General features: G+C 33.7%; 1 protein-coding gene across 1 annotated transcript in view; it reads left to right on the top strand.

Annotated features, from left to right (window-relative positions):
- The window catches only part of WDR17 (WD repeat domain 17), a 73,298-nt gene that overhangs the window by 57,898 nt on the left and 2,965 nt on the right, over nt 1-12,435 (top strand). The window contains exons 24-27 of the mRNA XM_070948392.1: nt 2,149-2,260; nt 3,718-3,859; nt 3,972-4,074; nt 7,265-7,366. Coding sequence (XP_070804493.1) covers nt 2,149-2,260; nt 3,718-3,859; nt 3,972-4,074; nt 7,265-7,366 — 459 coding nt within the window. The remainder of the gene's footprint in view (nt 1-2,148; nt 2,261-3,717; nt 3,860-3,971; nt 4,075-7,264; nt 7,367-12,435) is intronic.

Here is a 12,435-nt window from a genome sequence, read left to right on the forward strand (position 1 = left end):
GAATGAAAGAAAGAAAAATAGAAATATTAATGTCAAACAATTTTGGGGCTTTCATTATAGTGTCACTTTATTTGAACATAAGGTATACAATATAGTATAAAGTGTCTCAGAAGACAGTATCAAGGTTCAAAGGAATATGATAGACTTGAACATTGAGACCTATCCAACAAAATACAGATCCGTGATAGATTAGCATAACCCAAACTATGAATCTGACAAAAGAGCGAACACAGTTTTGGACCGCATAAATAGAGATATAATGTCACTATCTTGGGAAGTGATGGTATAGTTCTATGCTGTATTAATCAGACTGAACCTAGAATATTGTATTTAGTTGTAGTCGCCATAGTACAAAAAGTATGCTGAAGAATAGGAAAGAGTATAGAGAAGAGCAACAAAGATGATAAGGAGCTTTAAGGCTAAAGAGCAAAGAAACTTATTATATTTAGAGTCTTCCAATCTTCCAATACTTGATGGGATGTCGTAGACTAGAGTAAAGATAATAGATTTATTCTCCATAATATTGGAGCATATGATAAGAACCAAAGGGCACAAAGTTTTCCAACAGAGATCTAAACTTGAAAGAAGGAGGAATTTTCTGTCTGTCAAAGCTTTTAAATAGTGGCACAGCTTGTCTTCTGAAATCATGGGTATGCTATCATTTGAGATTCAAAAAAAGAAAATAAAGATTAGACAACTATTTGTTCATGATGATATAAGAAATCTTGCCCTGGCAGAACTTAGATTGGAAGACTTCCAACATCCCTTCCAACCTTCTGCTTCTATAATTCTAAGTTATTTATTTACATACAATACATATTAATATTTAGGAATACTATTATATTAGGAATATAAAGAATGGGTTTGTATAAAACAACACACTTACTAGTAACTTTTAAAGATTTCTATCTATATCTTATGCATGAATCCCATCTAGTGTTTATTGTTTTCTGTATAATTATTTGTGAACTGCTCAGAATCAATTGGAGTCAGGAGGAGAAAGAGTGTCTAAATTGAAATAAATAATTAATACAATTCTACAAACTGCTTTACTGAAAAAAACCATATGGATTCCTTTGTGCATGTTACTATATTATAATGGGTGAATATACATTAGGCCAAAAACATACGATAATGTTATATGCAGAAGAGACCACTGTAAATAATTATTGATCATTTTGATTGAGTTGTCTTTTATGATAACAGTTTGATTGGCATGTGTTTTATTTGTTATATATACAATGCACAACCATGTATAAATGGACTGCTTGCAGGAAAATTTCTGCAGTCATAAAATTCATGGTTCAAAAGCATGAATTTATTTTCCAAGAGGTCATAAGAAGCTTCTTGTGTAAGGGTAAAATAAAGGTAAAATAATGAAATAAATTGCCTGTTTTATAATGTTGAATATAAACTTCATTAAGCTAGCTTTTATGTACACTCTTTAGTGAGATTTAAGTAAAGCATTGGAATAATGTGCTAACTTAGGATCAGAAAAAGGAATTACAGGTATGTAAGTAACTCAGTTATAGATATTAACAAAACAAAGATTAACGTTCATTTTTAAATGCAAGCTCTATTGTTGGGCTTGCATTTCTCTCTCTTCTATGCAAGAAAGAGAAGATAGCTGTTTCCATACCAGAAAATATTTGGATAAAATGTTTTAGAACATAGTTTGGTTAAATTATCACAGGATTGCTGAAAAATTACATTTTAAACAAATCACAATTACCTGTGTTTATGTATATTAATATACTGTGAAATTGTGATTTGCTCTAAGAGAAAAGTTTCACTTTCCAAACTGTAGATGGGGAGTATATTATAAGTCAATCCGAAGTTAATTCCTGGTCTCCTAGTTTAGATGATCATATGAAGAGGATCTGCATGTGTTTTTAGCATATTACAGCTTAATGTAATTATCTTCTAAACTAGAATTCTGGGAGTTAAAATCTACACAATTTAAAGTTGCCAAGTTTCAATAACACTGTTCTAAATTAATCATGCTTTCTCAAAGCTCTTTATTTCAAAAATATTGTTTCACTTGTATTTAGAAATGAATAAAAAGAAGTACAAATAGTCTTATCTTTGAACATTCTCCTTCATTTTTGCACATTATGAAATGCCTCACTTGGGTATATTGTTTCATAGGGATTTAGCAAGAGATCTTCTCATGATGATTCCTGATAATGGACTACAATTAATAAAACTGTGTGTGTTTTATCCTGGATGCACAGCAGAGATAAATGACCTACATGAAAAGGTACACTTGAGAGGCCAACTGTCTCTTAGCCATTTATGTGAGTAGCAGAAGAAGTTTTATGATCATTAATTCCTAGTTATGTTTATTAGAAGATTCCTTCTATTACAAAGAATTGTAGATTCATTTATTTAAATTATCCCACTTTCATTTGGTATCAAAACTGCTGGAGAGTTAAATTAAGAATGTTGGGGAAATGAATTTTTTAAAAAATTAAAAGCTGTAAAAACATCCGGGGGGGGAGGGGATCAAGGTCCCCTGTCTTTTTTAAAATAATAAAGCTTCATTTAAAGAAAAAAAAAGTGTTGGGAAAATGAATACTTCCATTTGAATTACAGAAGCAGTAGGGAAAAATATCTCACATTATTTGTACATATGCAGTATTTGCAAATGAAATGTTACTTTAGAGATTGATTCTTCAGAAATAACAATATGTACAAGATAAATACTTATTGCCCACTGAATTGTAGGATAAGGCAATGGAAAATGTCTGTGCATATTTATGCTATTGAACTGTGAGCATTAGAGTTAAAGGTAATTATATTAGTGTGTAAAGTAGATATGAAAGTTTACATCTGACATTAAACAGATTACTTCTCTGGACAGATAGTATAATATACTGTATGCTGTGCACATAATACATATAGTCCAATTAAGCTCAGGAACAATCATCACTTGAAAAAGAGTGGCTGCACATATTAACAATGTTGTCTAATTTCTCTTCTAAAACAAATACATAAGCATAGATGCAGTGCAAGATGGTATTATAGAAAATAAGGTCATTTAGATTCTACACTGCCCTGAATTACAAGGATAAAAGATGATTAAGGGTGCATACACACTACTGTGTTTCCCAGAAAAGAAGACCCTCTCTTATATTTTTGGGGAACTCTGAAATAAGTGCTTGGCTTTATTGCCATGTGCTCAAAAACCCAATTGGGCTTATTATCAGGGGATGTCTTATTTTGGGAGATATTCATCAGTAACTCCTTAAACAGGCTACAGTAACTTAAAAAAATGAACCTGGGAAAATGTTTGATTTAAGGTGGAACTAGCAGGTGAGGAAGGCACGTTCTCTCTCACTTTCCCTCTTCGTCTCTGAAATATACACACACATGTGCGTGCACACACATACAGACACACATCTTTGTATATGGACTGCTGCACGGTTCTGAGCGTTATGTCCCAAAGCCCTATTAAATTTTTGTTGCAATTGTACAGAGGTACAATAGTGGCTGAAGATATGAGCAATGCAGCCACACACTGCTCCTCTGCATGACCTGCCCACATGCTCTTGGGCCCCTGTGCTAGAGGTTAGAGAAGGAAAATGGAGTTGTAAGAAAGAACTACGCTTCGATTCAATTGTATCAGATTCACTTTGTGAACATGAACAATTTTACACCCTTCTCCTCTGATAATTGCATTAATTTTGTTTGTTTCTATTCACTATCATTTTTCAGTGCAGATTACCAGATGTAGAAGAATGTATGCAATTAGCAGAGAAAGCTCAGACAGATGGAAATATATTTGAGTCAATAAAATATTATTTATTAACTGCAGAACCAGAAAAGGCACTTCCTATAGGGATTCAGTATGTCAAAGGTAAGCCTTAAAATAATTCAGAACCATTTTTAGAAAAAATACTAATGTGTTTTTTTTATCTGTTCCTCTGTTCAACTTTTTAATCTTTCCCTTTTCTACTGCTATTTAACAGAACAAATTAGTAGTTCAGATTGGACACTTGATGCAGTCTATCCTTTTTTGGATCTTCTCAGCTATATCCGCACAGAAAAATTGTTGCTGCATAAAAGTAGTGAGTGAGTATTTTAATACTAAAATTGTGAAAATGAGTCTTTTCAAATTTATTCATTGATTTTGCGTCATGGGATTGATAAATATACAAACATTCTACATCATTTGTGATCTTTATCTAACCATTTTTATTAATCTCCAAGGCCTTAAAGGGTGGTACTACTTCTCATCACTCCTTTCCCTCCCTTTCCTCCTCTGCATTAAGTTTCTCACACAAGAAACTATTCCATTCATCTCACAGAGTAGACAGACTCTGTGAAAACTAATTTGCACATACAAAAGAAAATATTTCTTTTGTATGTGCAAAAGACAATATGAATAATGCTTTGGAGATTTCCTTTTCCGGATATGCGTTGTGTTATAAACAGGTGTAATAGTTTTTTATGCATAAATTATTTTAGCATTGTTATACTAAAAACAAGAATGGTTGTTTTACATTTCCAGATGAAGAAGAACAACTTTAGATACTTCTAATCAAAATCAAAATAAAATTCAGTTAGAACAAACGCTTCTTTAAAACAATTTTTCTGCATTTTCTGAAGTTTATGATATATTCATTTTGCTGCTTTCAGAAATTCTTGAAAGGAAATCTGGTTTTTAACAGGTTTTATAAGACGTGTTGTCTATGATAGTAAAATAGTACAATTATCTTCAACTCAATGCCCTCCAAATATTTAGAATTACAGTCCCATTATTACCAGCCGATACAGGCACCAACTATGCTTTGTACAAGTGATGCTGCATATAACTTGGGCACATGGTTTTAAGGAAAGCAAACTGAATCTCTCCTTTACCTGATAAATACCTGAACTAGCATTTTTCAACCTTAGCAACTTTAAGATGTAATGACTTCAATTCCCATAATTCCCCAGTCATGCACAATTCATGGTGGGTGGGGGAGTTCTAGGAGTTGAAGTCCACACAACTTAAAATTGTTAAGATTGAGAAACATTCACCTAAACCAATATTTTTGTTTTTTAAAAATTATTAGGCAAGCAACTGCCTTAAAAAAAACAACCCCAAAATGGATTTTATTCAAATTAAATAACTTGTTAGCACCTCAGGTTAATCAAGAAAATAGATCCAACATAAATAACCAGCACTCCAATTACATGATTGTGTTTTAGTACATAATGATGGTAGCAAATACCCCAATTGTCACAACACAAAATTTCAAAGTACTCTGAAGACACCTAGAATTAATGTACTTACATTGAGATAAAACAAATGTAATGTTGAAGGTTTTTTAAAAAAAAAATCCATACAAGCAAAATAAAATATATGTGCAAAGATGTCTGCAATTTCTCTCAGTATCAGCAGGATAATGCAGTATTTACATCTGCTTAAAAGTTAGCATTTCATTAAAAGCAAACAAAAACAAAACAAAAATCGTTCTTTGTATACTATCTGAATAATCCATAAAATCCAATGATTGTAAATATCTACTTACATGTTTATTATCATATCCTTTGATAAACTATAGTGATTAATATCAGCTCCAAAAGAATGAAATGACCAGAATAATTTTATGATACTATGTGATAAAGAGAAAAAATAACCTTATTAAACATATATGTGCAGTTCTGTATGTTTCCAAGCTTTTCAATTATTCTAGTTTCAGTGTTCTTGACACCTCTGGCATATATAAAAATATTCCTGTGATTTCTATGGAAACTGATACCTAAAAATAGAAAAATAATGTAACAGATTTTTAAAAAGAATTAGAATGATCTCTTAACCCCCCTTAATCTTAATAACACAGAATACTGTAGTTCCTTTTTCTTATATTATTTTTTTTCTTCCAACTATTATTTTTATAGCTAGATTGCTAAAAAATAGAACAGAACACAATAGAACAGAACAACAGAACAGAACACAATAAAATAGAATTCTTTATTGGCCAAATGTGATCGGGCACACAAGGAACAGTAAACGAACAGTATAAAGATGCAAAAAAGAAACACTGAAAGGAACAAAGCAATATTAAAGACAATAAATTAAAAAAAACAAATACTAAGCAGTACCAAGAAATAGAAAAGGAAAAAAATCCAGATAGTAATACAAAGCATGCCAATCTCTTATGAAATCACTGGTTTACAAAAGATATCTTATATAAATTGTTATCAAATAGTAAAGTTTTAAGAAACTAAAAATACTACTGCTTCAAAATACTGTAAACTCTCTCTATATATATTAAAAAAATCACCAAAATGGTAAGTTGCACATTGCCAAAGGCCATTGCCTAATATTTGGAATAATAACAGTGGCTTTAATTTACTGAATTTGCAAAAATGTCATTGGTTTTATATTTTATCAACCAAAAGTAGAATATAAAATTATTATAATACAGTTCTCTTAAGGATCCTATTACATTCCTGGCAATTTCTTGGATCAACATGTAGGTGTTTTATTTCTTGGAGAACGTGCTGTAAGAAATCTTTGGGATTTATTATAGTGTAGATTGGATTTTAATATTGAGACTCATGAATATATAACTTTTTGCTAAAAAAAAAAAAGATGGTAAATGTTTTATTCAAAGGTATGGGAGGAAGTCAGGGTAGCAATTTTAAATCAATTATATGTAATAACTATATTAAGGATTGTTTTCACCTTCAAATTCAATTTGGATTCCTAGTCCACAACAATGGCAACACTGACCCATATGATCTGGACTTGACAATTGGCATCTTTTCAGAATAGCATTTCAAAGTACAGAAGTAGATTTATGGGAAATTCCAAAATAATAAAGATGTTAATATAATGTTGAATTATGTCCTCAGACTTTGAGATCTGTCTTTGATAAATTATGTTTGTACCAGGCATGAGAGATTACTAAAAGCATTATTCTAAGAAATTAAGAAATTGGTATTATTCCAGAATAACTCCAATACATGGAAATGTCAAAGCTGCATTTAAAAAGATGTCCTTAAGGTAGCATAAAAATAGGTTAGTTTGCGGTTGTTTGTTTTCATTTGGAGAAAATATATTCTAATCACCTAACTAGATTTGTTTCTATGTGCTTAACTTTTTTTATACTGGTAGTAACTTCATTTTTATGGCATATTTGCTTTTGTTCATTTGTCTGCTTTTAAAAGATCTTGTTTTAATGTTTAAAGTCCTAAATTTCTAATGTGAATAAGACATATACATGCATGCAATAGTAATTAGAAAAAGTAATGAAAATATTTTTTCCAGATTTAGAAATGAATTGTTAATATTATGTGGCTACATTGGGGCTTTACTGGCTATTAGAAGACAATATACCAGCATTGTACCAGCTCTTTATGAGTATACAAGGTAATTTTTCTGTAATAACTTAACTGAAAGTCCTTCTAGGAATTATGAGAGCTGCATTTCTTCCCCCCCCCTCCCCTAAAATCTGTCATTCTTTATGTCCTAATCTTTCACATCTGTGTGGACACTTTGTGACTTTCATTAGTATTTGATCATTGTCTAACTTCCCTTTGAAATATATCTAGTTTTCCTAATGGAAGAGACAGTTTGAGTACAAGAATGACATTTGTTCAATAGTTGTTCACAGTTGTTTTAATCATGTAGCAACGTTCCGACTGACGAACCTAACCAAAGCAAGCACAGCTTAGGACAGGGGTGGGCAAATATGGCCTCTTTATGACCTGTGGACTTCAACTCCCAGAATTCCTGAGCCAGCTTGGCTGTCTCAGGAATTCTGGGAGTTGAAGTCCACAGGTTGTAAAAGGGCCACAGTTGCCCACCCATCTTAGGCGATTCAATCTCTTAATGCAAAACTTTATTGAGTACATCATCTTGGCACCAATGAGGGCAAAATCAGATCTTGACCATTTCCCGCATAAACCTACCTAGTCAAAATTCAGGTTCTCCCTCCCCCCAATTGGTCACATTGTCCAATGGAGTCTCCTGGTACTGTGAGAAAGTCTTTTGGCTCTGATAAACACCTGCTGAAACAGCCTTTGTTTTCATGGCTGGCATCTTGATGTCTAGAACCTAAGTTCTATCTCCCCCTTCCCTCCCCCCGTTGGCAAGCTGAGAAGCGATAATAGTTGTAACAGGAAAGAAGAAGAAACAATTAGACATAGAAATATATATATATAGATAGATAGATAGATAGATAGATAGATAGATAGATAGATAGATAGATAGATAACAGAGGCGCTAACTGGCGAATGAGAATTTGGAGTAACATCGATAGGATAATTAGAGAGCAAAAAAAAATCCTGAAAGAAATGACATGCATGTCATCAACAGTGGGGAAAACAGGAAAAAAGACTCCCTCTAATCCCACTATAGCAACAACCTCTCCGGCAACACAGAAATCAACAGAAGGCCTGGCAATGCAAACTCTGCAAGCGTCGTTAACCTTGATTCAAGAAACGATGATGGCAATGCAGGAAAAACTGTTAAATAACCATGTCGAATTAAAATCAGATATACATGCATTGGACCAGAAAATGAATGAAATCCAAACATCAATATTTAATAATGAGCAACGAATTCAAAAAGCCGAAACAAGAATTGACCAAACCGAAAAGAAATTGGATATTGTGGACCAAACATTAACAAGTCAAAATAAAGAGTTAGAAGATTCAATAACCCAATTAGAGATGGACCGGGCTTCCTTCTACTTGCGATTTCAGAATGTTGTTGAGGACAAAGAGGAAGATCTAGGCGAGAAGATGGTGGAGCTGATAGCGGATGCACTTCAACAAGATAAACAGGCGATAATTAGAGAGTTGGACGACGTATACAGGGTCCAGACTAACTATGCAAGAAGGAATAAGCTTCCTAGGGAAGTACATATCCGCTTTGCAAGGAAAAAAGTTAAAGATATTCTATACAACATGGCAAGAGACGAACAGATAACATATTGAGGAAAAGAAATAATAATTCTAAAACAGATACCAAGAAGAGTTCGGGAGATGAGAAAGGAATACAGATTTTTGGCCATACAGTTGAACAAAAGAAAGATACTATTCAGGTGGCTTCTCCCAGAAGGGATGCTAATAACCTGGCAAGGAAGAAAAATCAAAATAGAAAGCTTGAGTACAGCACAAGATTTCCTTGACCAGTTGAGGGGTGTGGAAGAAGAGCAGGGTAGCAAGGAAGAACTAGAGACAGTAGCAGTGGAGGAGGAAGCCCTACACCAACAGAACACAAACGAAGCAACTGTAGAGGAGAAGACAGAAGAAGAAGAAGAAGCCAAAGGGAAGAAAGCAAGACCAGTAAGAGCCGTAAGAACAAACAAGAACTAATAACCAGACGGGTATAGAGATGAATGACTTGAAATTAATATCTGTAAATGTCAATGGTTTAAATGACTACAAAAAGAGGAAAAGAATATTAACAAAACTAGGTAAACAAAATGTTGATATAATGTGTCTACAAGAGGTACACATAAAAAAAGAAGAGGGTAAATGTCTAGAACATAAAAAATTTGGTCAAACATTTGTTTCGCTGGCAGAGAAAAAGAAGAGGGGGGTGGTAATCTATGTAAAAAAAGGAATTGAAGCAGAGCAAAAGTTTAAAGATACAAAGGGTAGAATCCTCATGATTGAAATTAAGAGAGGGAATTCCAAGGTATTATTAGTGGGCATTTATGCCCCAAACAAAAAACAGGGAGAATTTTTCAAGAAACTTCATGAACAATTAGTAAAAATGGCATATAATGAAATCTGTATGATAGGGGATTTTAATGGCATTGTGGACTCGGAGAAGGACCACAAGAGCAATAAAGTAAAAAAAAATAAAAGGACAAACTTACCGAGAGCTTTTTTCGATTTAGTTGATGAATTAGACCTAATTGATATTTGGCGTACCCTGCACCCAAACGATAGGCAATATACCTTCTTTTCAAATGCACAAAAGTCGTGGTCTAGAATTTACATGGCATGGGTTAGCAGGAATTTAGGGTTAGAAATTGGAATGGCTGTAATCAACCCGAACGATTGGGCAGACCATAACCCAATAGAAATTAGATGGAAGTCTGTACAGAGAAAGTACCAACGGAGGTGGAGGTTTAATGCTAAACTACTGGGCGATAGAGATTGTATACAAAAACTCAAAGAAGAAATAAATTTCTTTTCAAGGAAAATGAAAACAAGGGCACATCCCGCGCAATAGTATGGGATACAATGAAGGCTTACCTGAGAGGAGTCGTGATTTCATATACCGTACATAAAAACAAAGAAGAAAGGAAGATCCTGGAAGATTATTTAAATCACATAGGAGAATCAGAAAGAAAACTTCAAGATAACCCAGAAGATGAAGTAGCCAAAGAAAATTGGATGATGTGGAAGCACAAAGTAAATATCATGGAGCAAGAAGAGCTGGCACAAAGAATGAAAAGAATGAAACAATATCTTTTTGAGAATACTAATAAATCGGGCAGGTGGCTGACCTATAAATTAAAAAAGGAAAATGAAAAGGGAATAATCCATATCTTAGAAGATTCTAAGGGCAAGCTATTGACTAAAGAGAAAGAAAAATTGGGTAGAGCGAGAGAATATTATGAATCCCTATACAAAGAAGAGGAGGTACCGGATGACAAAATAGAACAATATTTGACAAATGCAGTGCTCCCACAAATAACTGATGAAGAGAAAGAAATGTTTAATAGAAAGATCACAATTGAAGAACTAAAAATGGCCCTTTCCAAATTGAAAAATAACAAAGCGCCAGGACCCGATGGATTCCCAGGGAAAATATACAAAAAATTAGAAGAAATACTCCAACCGAAATTGGTAGAAATCTTTAATGATGCACTGACAGACTATAAAATCCCAGAGTCATGGAAGGAGGCGCATGTCACACTTGTGCTGAAAGAAGGTGCTGATCCAAAACAAATTCAAAATTACAGACCAATTTCGCTCCTAAATACTGACTATAAATTATTCATGGGCATAATGGCAGAAAGAATGAAAAAGATACTAAATAATTGGATATACAAAGATCAGAACGGATTCCTCCCGGGGAGGCAAATTAAAGACAATTTGAGAATTGTGCTAGACACCCTAGAGTACTACGAAGAACACCCCGGAAAACAGATGGCCCTAATCTTCGTTGATGCCCAAAAGGCATTTGACAATCTAAATTGGAAATTTATGACTAAACAAATTGAGATTATGAAATTCGGAACAAATTTTGAAATGATGATTAAATCTATCTATAATAATCAAAAGGCGAGTATTCTGGTGAATGGGGACAGGACTAAAAATTCCAAATTAGTAAGGGAGTAAGGCAAGGTTGTCCCCTATCCCCATTATTGTTCATTTTGGCCTTAGAAGTTCTTTTGCGGAAAATTAGAACTAATGAGGAAATAAAAGGATTGAAGATCAGGAAGGAGATTTACAAGACGCAAGCATTTGCAGACGACGTAGCTCTAATCCTCGAAGACCCCATAGAATCGGGACCAAAAGTGCTAGAGGAATTAAGTAAATATGGAGAGGTGGCAGGCTTCATATTGAACAAAACTAAAACCAAAGTATTAAGAATACAACTGAGAGTCAGAAAAACGAGATAGAAGAAGTATTAGGACTACAGGTTGCCAAAAAAATTAAATACCTAGGAATTTGGATTACATCAAGATGTTCGACCCTGAAAGACGACAATTACACTCCCCTAATTAGAAAGATGAAACAAGACCTTGACAGATGGAAGAAAATAAGACTATCACTTTGGGGCAAGATAGCCACAATTAAGATGAACATTCTCCCCAGAATATTATTCTTATTCCAAAACATACCGATAAATTTAGATAAAAAGTTTTTTCTAGAACTAGACAAAATCATCAGAGAATTTATATGGGAGGGGAAAAAACCGAGGTTTTCTATTAAAATTTTAAGGGGCAAAAGAGATATAGGTGGATTTGGACTCCCTGATTGGGAAATATATTACAGGGCAGCTAAACTAGTCTGGATAAGAGATTGGATCACCCTGGAAAATGAGAGGATTCTTACCCTAGAAAGCCACGATTTGCAAAAAGGGTGGCATGCCCATATTTGGGACGCAGAGAAGAAAAGGAAGACATATTTCCATAGACATAAAATTAGAGACTCATTGATACAAACTTGGACCCAGATTAGGCAAAGATACTACAAAAAAATCCCAAATTGGCTCTCAACGATGGAGGCCCTGATCCACCCCAATAGATGGGGGATGGAGAAAATGGGCAGATATAAAGATATCTTAGACGAAGGAGGGAAGCTTAAACCAAATGATACCTTACGAGAGCAAGGAATAACCTTAGATTGGTGGACCTATTCGCAAATAAAATCTAGATATCAGAAAGACAAAGAACAATACGGTTTAGAACTTGGATCAAATGGATTGGATAAAGTCCTGATGGGAACAAATAAAAAGATTCTGGCCAA

The sequence above is a fragment of the Pituophis catenifer genome, unplaced genomic scaffold (assembly GCF_029215685.1).
Source record: "Pituophis catenifer annectens isolate HBS135680 unplaced genomic scaffold, rPitCat1.0.hap2 SCAF_8, whole genome shotgun sequence".
NCBI lineage: Eukaryota > Metazoa > Chordata > Lepidosauria > Squamata > Colubridae > Pituophis > Pituophis catenifer.